Source organism: Adelges cooleyi, unplaced genomic scaffold, assembly GCF_023614345.1.
Source record: "Adelges cooleyi isolate 19-005CV unplaced genomic scaffold, UGA_ACOO_1.1 ACOO_flye_CR_arks_rails_tigmint_CR_PRNA_38, whole genome shotgun sequence".
In the NCBI taxonomy this organism is placed as follows: domain Eukaryota; kingdom Metazoa; phylum Arthropoda; class Insecta; order Hemiptera; family Adelgidae; genus Adelges; species Adelges cooleyi.
The window spans coordinates 77,430-94,882 of NW_026096056.1; the positions used below are offsets into that span (position 1 = coordinate 77,430).

Below are 17,453 nucleotides of genomic sequence, written 5' to 3' on the forward strand. Positions count from 1 at the left end.
TTAATTAGACAAATTTGTAGACAAAAAATTAAAAAATATGTTAGCGTTTGAATATTGAATTTTCATTTATTTGTTCATTTGTTATGACTTTATAAAGATTTTATTTTTTAAATGTATTTCTTCATATTTTTAATCGTTACTACAAAGACGAGTAGTTTTATTACATTGCATGAAAATAATTTGACGGTTACCGTACTCTGTACGTCATAATCATTTATAATAAATAACCTGTAATATAAGTAATCTGTAGATAAGAACCGTCTGTCTATCATTATTTCAAAATATTTTATAGTGACCTCGTAGTTGTTAGAATGTTATCGCCAATTATTGAACAATGTGAACATAATAAGAATTTTATAAATATGTGCTACTGGTTTTGGAAAACCGAAGAAATATTGGTGATAAAAATTTTCGAAATAATAAAAAATGTAGTAAAATAATATGTACCTAAGAGTTAAAAAAAAAATACTCAAATTTTCAGAGAAAATGAGTGTCTTACGTTAGTTGTATCATCACTCTGTACAAATTGTATTATAGTTAATCGTGATAAGAACTAGTGGCGGCTTTTAGTAGGGGGGGGGGGGCTAGGGGCCATCTTCAAGGAGAATTGGCAAAACATCCCAAAGAAATTTAAGATAACGCGCTGACGTTAAAATACCTAATCGTTAATATTGGTTTTATTATATTTTATAGCAAATAAAATAAAAAATTACTTAAACACAGATTTAGGTATTTTTTATTCAAAATTTTAAAGTTTGACTTTTATGATAATCCTATCCTAATTGTCAGCTACTTATAAATATTAATTAAGTCTTTATCTGTATGTGTATAATTTAACAAGTTTAATATTCTACACAAGTTAAACTGTTATATAATGTTAAAGCTCATAAAAATTGAAAAATAAATATCCTTATCCGCGCTAATAAATAATTTAATAATAAAATGTATTGTATTTACCTTCATAAAAATATGGACCGATTAATTTGTTACCTATTATTCCACACCATACATTAATACTCCATATTGTTTGGAATCTGGTTTCTAGTTTTATAAAATAATTATGATAGATACATTCGATATTTATGTACATACAAGGTGATCCACTTATCGTGAACCACTCAATATATCACAGGATTTAATAAAACATTTTTTTTTCATATTTTTTTTATACAATGTGATCTCAATTTTTCATAATTTCTTTTGTTTTTACCCCACTCCCAACTTAGTTTTTTTTTATAGCAACTTTTGAAACTTAAATGGTAACGTATATTAATTTATAAACTTTTTAAATTAAGAATAATGTATTGAAATGTTTGACTGGTCGATAACCAGTTTCGAATAACTATTTTTAAAGTTATAAGAGTTTTATTGTATGGATGGGAGAGGAAGTGCGGATGGGAAATGAGTGCAGATAAAAATAATACTACACTCCACCTTTCTTCCTGCCCTAAACTTGAAACTTCAATACCAGAGTATTTTTCGTACACCGTTATTACTATGCAACCTTAACATGGGTATCTAAAAAATAGCCATAGTCTTTTGGCGCTTTGTACAACAATATTTTTAACACAAACGAGCACTGCATTTCGTTTATGCAAAAAGTGCAAAATTTAAACGCACATCGAATCACACAAGTGTTTTTCTAAAGTAAAAAAATCGTGTTTTCGAGTAAACGCTAAGGCAAGAATTCAGTAAACAATTATTAAAAAAAAAAAATCATATTTTTAAACCTTAGTGTACTTTTGACCTCGGTGTCCCTTTTGAAAAACATGCACCGATGTGTGATAATATACAAAAACTTACTTTCTAACGATTAAAATTATTAATACACATACGCATGGACTTGCCATTAATGGCTTATTGTTTTGCATTGGCCTACAATGAAATATCCCTTATTTTTTTAAACATTTACATTTTTTATACAATTAGACACTTGAACAAAAATACGTTTTCATCATAGTTCAAAGATAGGATGAGTAGGATTTTTTTTTAAATTTTCAAATTTCTTTGTAATTGACATTTAAAAAACCAGTACAGTGGGGTCGGGGCATAGTGGGGACGGAGAATGGTGGGTTCTGGGCATAGAGGGGCCGGGGAGGTCACAAGTTTACAGGAATTTTTAAATCTTAAAATGATAAAATCACTTTCGAATAAACGCTTCAATAGAAATCTCAGTAGTTAGTATTTTCAAGCCAGTACAGTCCAAACCAAGCACAGTGTAAACCAGCAAAGCTAGAAAGTATTAAATTGAGGTGCTGTATTTACAAATACGCATCAAAGCGTTCATTTGAAAACACAGTTATTCGACAATTGAAGAAAAACCGCCGTAGTACCGAATTATTTTTCCGTTTAATATGTTATGGATACATTTAAGTTCTAACAACTGACAAATTTTCAACCTAAAGGTCTTAAAATTACGGCTAAAAACCTAAAAAAATAAAAAAACTTGCATTCCCTTAGGGGGAAGGGAAATGGGTATAATTTAAATTTGGGACTATTGACGATGGAGGGCAAACGAAATAAAAATTTCTTATAAATTTGAGCTCGATCCGATTCTTTTTCTCGAAATTATAGCCAGTAAAAGTTCTAACTTAAAAAATCGTATGGTTTTTTTTTTTCAAATTTTAACCGTGAAGAAGTAGTCTTTTTAAACTTTTAGAAATTTGTGATTTATAGAGTTGCTACTCGAAGGAATTGGTCCAGTACTAAAAAAGTCACAGTATATACAGACAAAAAAAGCCCACATCATAGTAAAACCTTAAATAAAATATTATTTGTTTTTTTGGCTTAGAAGAAAAACGATAAAACCAATTGAAAACGTAAAAAACAGACTCTTAAATAATTCTAGTCCTATTTTCGAACTATGATGAAAACATATTTTGTGTCCAATTCTTTAAAAAAAATGTTTTATCAATTTTATAAATTTCAATTAAAAAATATTTAAGATGGCGGCGTCTTTAAAATAAGTGGGCAAATTAAAAAATATATTGTTATTTTCTTTATTTTCCGTAAATACATTAAATCGTGGGTATGTTATAGCATTACGGTCCGTACAACCACCATGATTGTTTTTTATGAGGTACATTTATATGTGCACTGAAAATTTAAGTGTTTAATTTAAGATGTTTTTTTATTTTGGCCACAAAAAAAAATGTAAAAATGTACGTAATCTGAAGCTTGGCCGCTAGATCGCGCCACACGCACAAATTTTGCTCTTTGTAAACTCCTGGACAAGCGTCTTGGCCGATGACGTGGACTTGGCCGCTCTCCCGTTCTCCAGCAGGTTGGCCTTAGCCTCCGCCTGGAAAAGACTCTTCAGAGCCGTCGCTTTGTCCGTTTTGCCCCTGACAATCTCCCCACTGGAGTTCTTCTTCTGACTGGGTGATCTTGCGATAAGTGTCGGCCCTCGTGGTCCTTGACTTCCTATTAATTACTGTTCATTCCTGGTGTCAGATTGTCCAAAAAACGTCTCCTTCTCCGAAATAGCAACCCTATTCGCGGTTGCTAAGTTGAAAATCAACAATCTACTTTGCGTAGAAAATTTCCCAAATTTGCCTTTTGAAGGCTCTAACCCTGAGTGCAGCTAGAGAGACCCGCTACCCCGAGTCACGCCCTATCTGCTGCTACTAAGCGCGTCAGTATTCCTCAATAAAATATCCATGTTAAAAAAATTAGGGGCCTCATTTTAATCCACGACGAACCAATATGTCCACTGGTCATCGGAATCCCACAGAAGCCTATTATATATAATATTCATTAATTATCATTAATACGCTTATTTTTCGTTAGAATATTTTTTTAACACAAACTTAAGCGTCTCCAATTATCAAAACTACAAAAAGTGAGTGCTTTATCCTTTGTTTAATGTTCTTTGATTTATCGAAAAATTTTTAAACTTATATGCTAACTTATTCCTTTGTTAACCAAAATAATTTTTAAACTTTTTTTTGCATAACTATCTAACCTAAATAAAGATTTTAATTAATTTTTTTTTTGCACTCAATATTCAGGTATGATCATGGTACATAGAAGTACCGTCGGTCAACTTAAAGTTTTTCTCCGGATATTTGACGTTTTTTAAATAAATGCTGTCGAGACGGGGTAGGAAGTTCTTTTTGTGATAAAAGTCCCTGAACAACTTGACGACGAAATTCTAGCAAAGGCATTGATTCGTGACGTTCCTTAGAAACGACAGACGCGTTTACGAACATCATATCAATTATACCCCAAAACAACCTGTGCCACCACTTTTTCGACTACCTATCTACTCCACAAGAGGCACGTAATTGATCTGCATGATCAACCCCACCCATGTAACGATTATAATCTTTCGCTACTTGAGGACAAGGTATATCATTTTTTTTACCAGTTTTATTTTTACGTGATACTGTAGTTATCTCAGAACCATGATAGCTGGAAGCAAAATAGACACTTTTGGTATCTTTCCATTTATAGACACCAATACCTAAATTTGATATCCGATAGTCATAAGTTCCCCAGAAAGTTCCTCGTTCGGCTTTTGTGTCATCAGCTAATGTTGGCAAACCTTTTCGGTTAGATCGTATAGTTCCACAAGCAAAACTATCCTCAGTTCTTAACTTTTCTAAAAGAGGTATCGACGTGAAATAATTATCAAAAAAAAAAATCGTCTATTCTTATTCCACTCTTCTTTAGTGAGCTGAAGTACAACCCTTTCTCCGAGCCCGAAATTTTTTAATTCTTCTGAAACTTGTTCTTCTTTACCTTGGTATGTTTGAAAATTTTTTATGAATCCTTTTTGGTCGGCTAAGCACCAAATTTTATAACCACGCTTTATGGGTTTCATTGGATTATATTGTTTCATCGAACTTCTTCCCTTAAAAATGATCATAAACTCGTCTAGTGATAATTCTCTTGTACCATAGTACGAATTAGAAAATGTTTTAACACAATATTCAATTAGTGGTTTTAGCTTAAAAAGTTTGTCCTTGTTGTTACAAGGAATTAATGTATTGTCCTGAACATGTAGGTTTGAAAGTATCATATCAAATCTATTTCGAGACATAGTGTTGGATATAATATTGACACCAGGATCTGGAGCAGTCGACCAGAAGTGTTTCCAGTTTGGTAATCGATGGTAACCCATAAAAGAATGTATGCCAATAAAATTTAGCATTTCATATCGTTTAATATCAAGTGTCTTACCTCTCTGAGTACCATATAAATTAGTTTGAAAGATTAAATGATCCAGTATACCATCAAGAAATTCAAGAAAAAATGATGTAGCTGTCTCGCCATGAAAAAGTTCTTCAACTGGTCCACACGGAAGACAATAATTAGGATTTAGTGTACGGTTAGGTTAATATGATTGGTGGTCGGGTTCTTCGTTAGTTGTGCATTTAGATTGAATATCAGATTTTTTAATACTTTTTTTGGATTGCTTTGGAACATTTGTTTTATTCTGATTTGGCGAAAGTATAGTAGAGTCAGTGGAACGGATATGGATAAAGAAGTTGTTGGGAGACAAATGACAACCGGCTCTTGAATCTCCAAAGTTTGCGTCTCTAATAATATATTCTAATCTATAACTACTTCGTAACCATCAAATGGATTTACACACTCTACTTGGGAAATTTGATCGGGTAAAAGAAAATCATTACCTGATGGAACAGCGCAATCAATATTATTATCATTATCATCCGATAACTCTTCGGCAGTTTCAATATTGTTATCCAATAGAAATTCTTCAAGTAACCAATCATTTAAAAATTTACTGTCGTTATAACAATCTATAGTTAAACATTTATTAAAATGTTTAATAATTAACACAATACACCTGTCTGGAAAAAACTAAAATAACATGTATCCACTTTTTAGAAAAGAAAATAAAGTCGACCACATAAGTATTGCCCGACGGTACTCACAAATCCAACTGATTTAAAATAATTTATTTGTATGAAATTGACATCAAAATACGTCACAGATAATTGATAAAGAATAAATATGTATAACCCAATAATCTTATCGTTTTACACTGTGTTTAGAAAACACTTAGGTTTTTTTTAAACACCTTTAGGTAATGTGGGTTACTCAAAAATCCATCTAAAAATAGTTATTTAACAGCCAAACTACAGTATTATTTCATTTTTTTTTACACATTTTTATGGTGGTACTGGAAAGTACCGTCGGGCCAGAAACCAAATATATATACATTAACGAATTATTGATACACTTTTGAAGTGGTGGCACTCAAAAGTACCGTCGGTCATCAAAAGGTTATGCGCTTGATTTTTTTTTTAAATAATAAGTATTCTGCTGGAAATACAGAGCAATCTTTACCAATTGATATTTTGCTTATTATTTTTTGATGCTAACTACTTAGAGTAACGATAATTATTATGTAAAATAGTGACATTTTTCGTAAACAGTCGAACAAACGTTGGCCTTAGTTGACAGTTGTTAAACTATACTTATGACGTCAGTATTGTTCTTTTTTTTTTGCGATACAGCTGCTACGGTTGACGATACACAAAGACAAAATTATACGTCTTGGGTAAAAACATAATATATTATAGGCAAATCGTGAAATTTAGCACCTACATCTTTTTTATGCAACTTACTAAAAATTGTAGGTAACAATAAATCATTTGAAAATTCTCTTTATTGTAATTTAATAGTTAAAAATAAAATAAGATAAAGGGAATAAGTAAAAAAAAATCATAATGATGGAAAAACTTTAGGACGGTTAAATTTGATTTGCCAACACTCTTTAACATCCTCACTCGCTACATTAAAACATTTTACTAAACTTTCATTTTATGATAACTAGTACCGTAATTTGGGTAAAGGTGGAGTGGGCATTTTAGAGTGGGCTATTGCTAAATAGCAGTCACCGAATATTCTGGTGTCTGACTGAGATTTAACTAAGTGGCTTAAAATTAATGCAACAAGCATCTGGTAGCAAAAAAAGTTGCAAAGTACTAAAACTAAAATTTTAAAAGTTAAAATCAACCATTTGGAAACAGGTTTAATCTTTAAATTAAATTTCCTCAAAAACATGATTCGTACTAATTGTATGCAATAATTATAGGCTTATTTTAAGTAAATCGCTGTCTTCACAGTGCTTTTATCAATACTTATTTTATATTTTTACTATATGAAAATATATACTATCGGCGCCAGTGTCACATTAACAATTTTATGCGTTTCTTATGATAATTGTTTTCGTCTTGACTTCATCCGTTTTTCTTTCCTTTAATCCTAATTACAATTTTTGCTATTAAAATACTTTTTTAAAACACTATCGACATTTTAAAACTAACAGTATTTGCTTAGTTTAATTTTCAAACCCCAAACAAATTTATAACAAATCCTGATTCAAGACACAGTGATAGTGTTTATAATTTGATTTTCCTATTTCCAAAATTTTAAATTAAATGTCTTATGCTTTTCCAGAAACTCACAGAAAATAATTACATTAATAAATATCAAGTTATTGCTTGACATAAATCAACATATAAATATATTTCTGGTTCAAAAATGTATTTTTTGTTGCCTTTACAAAAAAATGGATACATCTCGCTGAAAAAGTGTCTTTTGGCTAATCGCAATAGTATTCTTCATTACCCATTTAAATAGCACTACAAGACATACTATTTTTTATTTTTTATTATTAAGCATAACTCAGTACTTTCCTTAGTATTCAAAAGTTTTTTCTAGAACAACGGGCTTAAAAATCTGTAGTGAAACTTTGTGTTATTATTGGTAAACCTGACTAAAGGGGGTAATTACGATATTACGGTTGTAAGTTTGTAGGTTGCAATGAGTAAGAGCGAATCAACAGTCAATAGCTGGTATCTGAAATATATTTCCATTATGATGAAGTTTTTTTTTTTGTCTATATAGACTGCAACTTTTTTAATACTAGACCAATTCCTTTGAGTAGCAACCCTATAAATTGAAAATTTTATCTAGTTGGCAATTTTTGGGGAAGTAAAAGTTAAAAAAGTTCACTTCCTTACAGTAAAAATTTGAAAAAAAAACCATACTAGTATTAAAGTTTCAACATTTACTTGTTATAATTTAGAGAAAAATTGTCGACTCAAGTTAAAATGTGTAAGGAATATATTTAACTTGACATTACCCTCAACGTCATTAGTCTCAAATTAAAATTATATCTATTTGACAGCCCCTCACAAAGAAGGGGGGGGGGTTAAAGGTTTTTTATGTTTTTAGCCGTAATTATTGGACCTTTTCGGATATTTTTATGGATACTATTTAAAGTGGTCCCAGTAAGTTTTGAGTGCTCAGCACCAGTTTTAGATTTTAATGGAATTTTTAAAAGTGATTTCATCACATTCAGTCAGTTCGGTCCAACTCAAGTCCCGACCCCAATTGTAATGGCTTTTCCCCTTGTAAATATCTGTGCCGTACTTAAGGTTAGGTTACTATTTGTTTTACGGACTATTACACGCAGTATTTGTAAAATAATAAAATATCCATGTGCGAAAATCGTATGTAAATAGTATATACGATTCGATAACATTTTCAAGTTTCGACGATTTGCTATGACCTTCAAAATTTCAACGTGTAAAAAGTAATACTAAGCTGTGCACAAAAAAAAAAAAAATTTTCACGTGTGCACAAGTGCTGAAATTGTATGTTTTTCGAAAATATTTTCGATTTATATTATTTTCAATATAAAAATTCTTATCAACAATATTGCGAAGTATAGAAAAAAATTCCAAATTTCGACAACCCCTACTACCTCCGGGGGAAGTTAGATTTATATAATTTGTTTGTTGCAACTTTAAGAATTAAGAACTGATAATTAGATAATCTAAAGATAGGTCTAACAAACAACATACAACATGTGTAGAAAAAAATATCAAAACCTAAGCCTTATGGGTGTAGTGTATCTATGAATAGGACGTTTACTTTTTTAATTTTATTTAAAGTTTTCGTGATTGTTGTTTTTGTATCTATTTTTTTCACAGTATCGATAAAAAAAATATGTTATTCTTATATTTTAACGTCTAACGTGTGATGAAGCGACATGCGAATATTGTGTATTTTTATTATATCCAAAACCGCCAAAAACAATGACCGTAGCAAATATTATTAGCAACCCATGACAATTTCCATTTCTTGCCAATGTCACTTGTTATTTTCATTAGAATAAAAGGTCTTAAAACGTTAATCATTTTGGTGAATTATAATTTGAAAATTATAATATGCTCCTATTCAAGTTTCTATATTATTTCGTCGAGAATAATACTGTAAAGTCATCTTCTCAATAATTATTCTATACTTATTTATTGATTAATTCATACGGACAATGTCTAATTTACAATCTATTAGTATAAATAACAAATAAGATATTACGTAATAAAATATAAATAGAATAATACATAGGTTGACAATGTTTATTAAAATAATTGACTATTTCCAGAAGACATTAAAATAATAATTGGGTCGTTTGACGTTTACCTTTTAGAAAAACGAGGAATATAAAATAAATGATTGTTGCGAGTGTAGTGGTTATTAACTTTGAAATTCGATTGACATAATAAAAATGAATCATCAATCTCGTTATTTAGCAATCTGGAGAGAAAGGTGTTGTATGATATATTTCTACGAATTTTTAAAGTTTCTAAATTTAACATTTTTAAAATGTTTTCGCAACCAGTGTGAGGAGTTCTTTGAATACTATATTTATGCCATATAAATCTGAGGACTTTATTTTGCACTGTTTCAAGTCGACCATTATGTCCTGCAATGTTGTGGTCCCAAATTAATGGAGGGTATTTTAATAAGGAAGAGACTAGTGAGGTGTATAGACATTTGAGAGCAAGTGGATCATGAAAATCGGAGCAGTTGCTTATCATACCAAATACAGCTAGGGCTTAATTTTTTATCGCTGATACGTGAGCATTGAATAATAATTTACAATCAAATAAAAACCCTAAATCTTTAATCAAAGGGGAACGATATAAGTTAATGTCAGATGTATGATAATTAAAATGAGAGGGTTCAATGAAGTGCCGTTTAAAATGCACTATTCGTTAAATGCAGCTAAATCACTTTGAAGGAGTTTAATAGTATCGTCAAGGGAAGTGATGGATTTGAAAATTTTTGCATCGTCACAATATTATGTTGGAGTGTACAGCTATAGAGGACACAACATCATTTATAAATAAATTATATAGGAGAGGGGAGAGCTACTCTAGACATTACGTTTATAGGTGTTGATATACAATTTTTATATTTAACAAATTGGGTTCGATGACGTATGAAACAGTTAAACCATGATAAAAGGCATGATAGGCAAAGCCAATTTCCTGCATTTTATTGATTAATAAAGCGGGGTTTACTGTATCAAAGGCTTTCTCCAAATCAGTATAAATAACATCGGTTTGTTGGTTATTGGAAAAAGATTATATTATATGATGCTTTATAGTTATGAAATTAATAAGAGATGATTTATTATTACGAAATCCATGTTGCTGTGGTGCTAAAATATTTTTAAACATATGTGTAAGTTTATTGTTTATTATTTCAGAAAATCTTTTTGAGAGGATAGAAATTATTGATATGGGACGGTAGATTGAAATGAATGATTTATTACCTTTTTTAAGAATTGGATTAATATAGGTGGATTTCCAAAGCGATGGGAATGAGCCACTATTTAAAGAAATATTGAAAAGATACGTGATAGGTGGAGAAAGTATAAATCTGCAGTTGAATAAAAATATAGGAGAGAGACCATCAGGACCAATAGGGTTTTTATACGAGAGTACATCTAATTCATTGAAATCTTCAAAGAGTTCAATATGAAGTGTATTTAGTCGATTAATAGATTGAACCATATTAGACTGAAAATTATTATTTGTAGGAACTGTATCATTATATACTAAGAAGTATTGGCAAAATGAGTCAACAATTTCTTGATCATTTTCAGCTGTCTTTTGGTTAAATGAAATTGAGTTGGGCAAACCAGTGAGACGTTTTAAGGTTATTAATAAAATACCAAAATTTCTTAGGGTGGAATTTAAGAGATTTTTGAATATTATTTAAATATCGGGAGTAATCTAGCCTACTTACAACTATATATTATGTATATATATATATATAGATTAACTATCGAATTGCTAATAATATTTACTGTAATATAATTCACCAAAACGTTCAACCAAAACCTAATTATTCCAGCGTGGATATAACGAATTATGCTAAAAAAAAAAAAAAAAAAACTAACTAACTAATCTAACTAATAAATTAAAAAAAGTCTTTAAAACGCTTTACGGTGATTGTAGAAATCTTATTTTGTAAAAAATATTTCAAAAGGCTACGGTTCTCTTGATTGGCGTTATAAACTTCAAAGTTCAGTCAAATACTATTTTGCCAAAAAAAAAATAGCTTAACATGCACATCTAAATTAATATACTAGTCACTAGAAGAGGTTCCTCACGCCTCCCTAAATCTTCTTACCAAAAGGGGAAAAACACAATGACCTTAAAATAACATATATGATAATAAACCAAACATGATTCACACGGGTCGTTGTTTCATAGTTTTAAAAAATCGTCAACAAGTCAGGCGGATCATGAAATTCTAAAGACCTTGAGTATTAGTCAGCGTTAGGTGCACATTATTGTAAAGCATGTTCAATATGGGTATCTAAATAATGTTTACAGCGTGTAGAATTTTTTTACATAAGCGGTTACTGTATTTTCATTTATGTAAACAGTGAAAATAAAAACGCACATCGAATCGCCCAAGTGTGTTTTTAAAGTACAAAAATCGCGTTCTTAAATCGTGCGCCGTTTTGCAAAAATATACAAAAACTTTTCTACGTATTGAAAAATAATATATACATCGTATTGGCCTAAAACGGAGCTCCTAATTAGTTGGAAATTGACCACCAACTTTTGGTGTCACCACAATTCCAAATATTTTAAAATTGAGTAGAACACAAAGCAATGGGCATTTTTAAAATTGATAAATCTTCTTTTCAGCTTCGACGCGGAGCTGCAGCGATGTTAGCTATTAGTTTTTGCAATGAGCTTTTTTTTTGTGTCTGTATACACTGTGACTTTTTTAATACTGGACCAATTCTTTTGAGTAACAGCTCTATAAATCACAAAATGTATCTATTTGGTATTGATTCGCATCGAGTTGAAGTTCATAAGGAATATTTATTTAGGATGTCCCTGTACGTCAATTGTCTTAAATTTAAATGATACCAATTTGCTCCTCCCCCTCCTGGGGCTGCAAGGTTTTTTTAGGATTTTTTAGTTGAAAATTCGTCTGGAGTTAGAACTCAATTTAAATAGGAAGTGTAATATTAAAACAACAACCTTTGGGTGATGAAAATAATTGCAAAGTATTAAAATTAAAGGTTCAAAAGTTAAAATTGACAATTTTTGGGAGCAGGTTTAATCTTAAAATTGAATTTCCTCAGAAGTGTATTTATTGAGTTGTAGCAGTCTTGCTTCAAGGGCGCGATATGATTCGTACTAATTGTATGCAATTTTATTTTATAATAAATAATCATAAGTGTTCCTCAATTTTAATGTAGAAGAAAATATCATAAACAGTTAAAACTAGATTAATCTGTTAAACTTCTACACGGTTCTTTTAGGTACTTATAATCAAAATAGAATAAACCCATCCTTAAACACTATGTAGTTTGGAAACATGAATTAAATTCAGTTGCAAAGCCTTGATTATTACTGTACTTAAAAGTCCCTCATAAAACAATAGGAGAATATATTTCAAGAACGTTATAAGGGTAAAATACTATACATTTGTAGCTACACACACCATTTGTTATATTACCAAGAACTAACATATTTTTAATTCGAAATACAATACGAATAAATAACTTACAAACCTATCACCAATTATTATATTAGATAACTAAAAAAATGCCATGTAACAGTTATAATAATAATTTATATTAATTAAAAATTATTTATCACTTATTACTAATCGACATCTAATTTCCTAAATGAACCTCCAGTAATTGTGTTTTCCAAATGATCCAAACTATTTCTGGAATTCTTTGGGCGTTTACTATTATCTGCAACAATTGATGATTGGATAAGAAACCATTCTCGGTGCTTAATCAATTCATCCTGCCAGTCAGCTGCAATCAAATTATTTCAGTTAAAAAAATATAACTCATACACCATGTATAATATATTTTTTTAAATAATTAAAGTATTCATTTTTCAGTTAGGTCATATAACAAAATATAACAAAAAATATCATTAGCTACTAAAACTAAAACAATGAGACAGTTGTGAAATGTAGTAGTAGTTTTACTAGAAAATAAATAAAACAAATAAAAACCTCAAAAATATATACGAGTGCTAATTTATAAATTGTATACATTAAAAAAATCAGTCAAGTAGTAAAAAAAACGTAGATTCAATTGCAAAAAACCACAGCGTTCTAAAACTAATAGCTCTTTAAAATACATGTACAATTTTGTGATAAATGCTACTAACCAATCATTTCATCAGATGTCTTTGGATAAGTCCCTCCGAAGTTTAGTGGAAGAACACTAGGATCTATGTAATTTTTCAGATCTTCGACGGATTTGTGAATGAACACCTGAAAAACATATTGTTTCATTTAAATGCATCGTTATAACTTTTAAACCATAAATAATTTACTCTTTCGTTAATTTTATTTTTTAGAAGACTCAACATTAGATTTAATAATGGCTGTACGAAATTTGTTGTATTAATTACGTGAATTGAATGTGCTCGAAGTGGAAATGCTGCCTAAAATGTGATAACAATAAAAATAAATTATCTTACACTTTTTCGTTAAGATTGCCATACCATTAAAATTAAAAAATGTATACACAATTATATATATATATTTGTTTATTCTATATACACAATCACACACAATTACATTTTCTCAATTGTATTTATTGTTAAATAACTAAAAGTTCGATTTCTTTTAATAGAAAATAATTGTAAGTAATTCGGATACTATTTAAAGGAAATTTAAAGGGTATTGCGTTTTGAAAAATGTATGCATTTTTACGGGGTTATTTTTAATTTGGAAAGAAAAGGAGTAAACTAGTTCAGTTTTCGAAACTTAAATTATGGCGACAAACGTGTAAGTGAAATTTTGACAAGTCAATTAGGGAATAATATTGCCAGTTGTTATAGTTAGACTAAACCCATGCGAAAATAATTAAAAGTGTAAATATTATATCAATTACAAATTACAATAGCTATGATATTAGTTAACATTATTTGAATTTAACAAAACGTTACATTGTTGTTTAACAAAATGTTCGGTACAAGCAAAATTTACAAAATATAAGGTTTGAGCTAATACTAAAATGTGTTAATTTAGCAATTGACAATTCTCACTTATGACTATTATTACTTTATTGATATTTAAGTACTTTATTAGATTACCACAGTGGCCATTATAGCATTTGTCTAACCCAGATACGCGGAAGTGAAAACCAGTTTTATTTCGTCCCTGGTAGATTTAGAGCAAAGTCCTCTATGATCAAGTTCATAGTACATTATATTTGAACGAACTAAATGGGTTTAAAGGTTTAATGCTAGATGTTCTTATTCTAAAAGTAATAAACATTCTCTAAGACCCGATCGAAATGGCCAGAGCATCGAAGCAAAAATTTACTTACTTGCGCACTTTCAACGACTTTCTTAATATTCGGTAAAGCTGCAGCTATTTGATTCATTGTTGTATTTTTATAATCCATTATGATTATTTCTTTTTTAAAGGTGTCTAACTTACCGATTCTGAGATCGAGTGTCATAAAACATAATTTATTAACATCACCATGTACATATTTACCATCGGTGTATCCATCCCTTACACAATATAGGCTTACTCTGTTGCCCTCATGTGTAGGTTTTGGAAATGGAAAGTAACAACTGTAAAACAATGTATCCATTAATAACAAATTGTTATTATAATATTGGTAAATTACTCATAAAATTTAAGAACATTTAATAATTGTACTTATAACGTGCTATGATAAATAATTGACTTTTATTATGTTTCTGCTTTTTTTTTTTATAACGCCTTACGTGGTTTACATAAAATAAGCAATGTAAAATATTTTAATATACTGTTTACTCGTTAAATACTGATTATTGTCACTATACAGGTTGATTTATTTATCATGGGCCATTTAACTGGTCGATAGGACTTCATAAGGAATTTATTTATTTTTTCATATTGTTTTTTGGCAATGTGGTTATGTATGTGATTTAAAAATGCTTACAATGTTCTTGTTTTTACTCCCCTCCCAATAAATTGTTTATTTGACAGCAACGTTTAAATTTTAGGAGGCAATGCATTACATTTCATAAACTTTTGAAATTAAGATAATTTTTTACAATTCTTTTGATTTTTACTCCCCTCCCAAATCGGTGTTGAAAAATAAAATTATTTATCACAGCACGTTCGTGCAAAATCGCCGTTTTGTCTATTAAAACGACCAATACGACTATTTGAATTGGTGCAATTAAAAGTATACTATAACAAATCTATGTTGTATATATTATGACACTAACGATTGTTGTATTGATTGAATTAGCTCTGGCGCAGTGGGATCCCAATTGGAGAAGTATTCTGGTACTAAACGTTTTATAGTGTAGTGTCCGTCCAATACTGCTTTGGTTTTCTCCAAACTATTCTTACACGTCAACAGGATATTTTTGATTCGCTTTTCGTCCACTTTTTTTTCATCGTCTAATCAACAATACTAAATCGTTTGAGTACTTAATGATTTTACGCGTCACACCGGCAATGTGATATCATTCGGAGAATAAAATATTTTTAAATGCAAAAAAAAAATGTATCATTTAATATTTAAAATTTTACCGTCTGGGTCAGGCAGGTGAGGTTGTTTTCGCATCCACTCTTTGAGAATTTTCACGTCCTGTTCCAATTTCGTCTCGGAAGTACCCAATTCGATGTATATTTCATTGATCGTTTCCAGCTTTGGTAGTATTAACGTTTTAGTTTCCATTTCTATCAAAGTGGTAATTTACAACACGAGATCCTCGAGTGTGACAACAATAACTATTTGGTTAGCTCACAATGCCAATAATAATGCACATTGCATTGTATATTACCACCAGGCGAAGAAATGTGTAACACTATTATGTATTCAATGACGTCCAGTTTTACACAACAGGCAAACAATGTACAAGGTTGTTCATTGATTTATTTTTTTTAGTTTAAAAATTAAATATTTTAATTAAATCATTTATGTTGAATTGTGTGCTCACACATCCGTCTCGTGGGAAAAAATTGCATTCACGAATTGTTGAGTTTTTGGTCATTTATAGTATATTATGCATTTTCGACATATTGTACTGCTGTTATTAAGACCGAGTAATAACTGTAATAATACATTTGTTTGCCATCGAGTTTGGTTACCATTTTTATCCACTAATAAAATATTCCATCTCCTCGGTCACCACTAGCAACTAAAATATTTAACAGCTTTTACCACACTTAATGTTGTAACTATTTTATTTTTAGTTCATTTTGAAAACCTTATTACAAATGTTTCAAACAAATTTAACAAATACTATTGAACATGTCTAGTGTTAAAAATATTTCGGTAGTTAAAAAATATTTAATTCCTTCAACATACATGATGTAATGCTAATCCCCGACAAAAACCTAAAAGCGAAAAAGGCCAAGTTCCTGACCCCCTCCAAAAAAAAGTCACCCTATCAAAGTAGTGATATATACATTGTAGCCAAGTCTGATATTTCTTTAGTTCATAACCTCACTTTACTCCTACTTTCACGAGCAACACTGGTCTTTTATTTGTATTGCTTCACACTTGGACAGTTTCTAAATGAAACATGACCTCTCTGAATAAGGCATAGCACAGACTTCGCCGCAATGTAGATACCACTACTTTGACTGGCTGACTTTTTTGGGTGGGGATCTAAACTTTTTATCTTTTCTTCTGTGTTCTCTCCTCCCCATCACCCACGTAACTCTTAAGTGAGGAGTCACTTGATAAAAATGTTTTTGCTTAACATAAAATATTTAAATAAAAAGAAAACTTAAAAAATGTTATTGAGTCAAAATATAATGGTAATCCATCCGAATCCATAATAGTTAACTAGTCTTAAAGAATTTCGACTAAATATACAAGTAGTTTAATAAATAAAAAATATTTTACGGTATTGTCAATCTCAAAAAGTTTAAGAAATAAAATAAAATAGTTCAATTCAATGCGTCTTGATGTATCCGTTTGTACCAGCTGAACTGGTATTACTATTATTGTAGTTTGTATAAGAAGCAATCGGTGTGCTATTTTGCAATTGAACCTACTTTTTTTTTTAACCTCTAGACTGATTTTTTTAAGTATACAATTTATAAATTAAAAACCGTATTTATTTTTAGGATATTCAATATTTGTTCTGTTTGTTCAATTGTAT

The 17,453-nt window shown here is 30.0% G+C and overlaps 1 protein-coding gene across 1 annotated transcript; it reads right to left on the minus strand.

Annotated features, from left to right (window-relative positions):
- Window positions 1-12,840: 12,840 nt before the first annotated feature.
- LOC126841254 (retinaldehyde-binding protein 1-like) lies at window positions 12,841-16,071 on the minus strand. Its single transcript, XM_050577604.1, has 6 exons — window positions 15,871-16,071; window positions 15,561-15,738; window positions 14,663-14,915; window positions 13,662-13,772; window positions 13,494-13,599; window positions 12,841-13,129 (listed from the first exon to the last, which is right to left on the minus strand). The coding sequence occupies exons 1-6, from the start codon at window positions 16,016-16,018 to the stop codon at window positions 12,969-12,971; spliced, it is 957 nt and encodes a 318-aa protein (XP_050433561.1). The 5' UTR covers window positions 16,019-16,071; the 3' UTR covers window positions 12,841-12,968.
- Window positions 16,072-17,453: the final 1,382 nt, after the last annotated feature.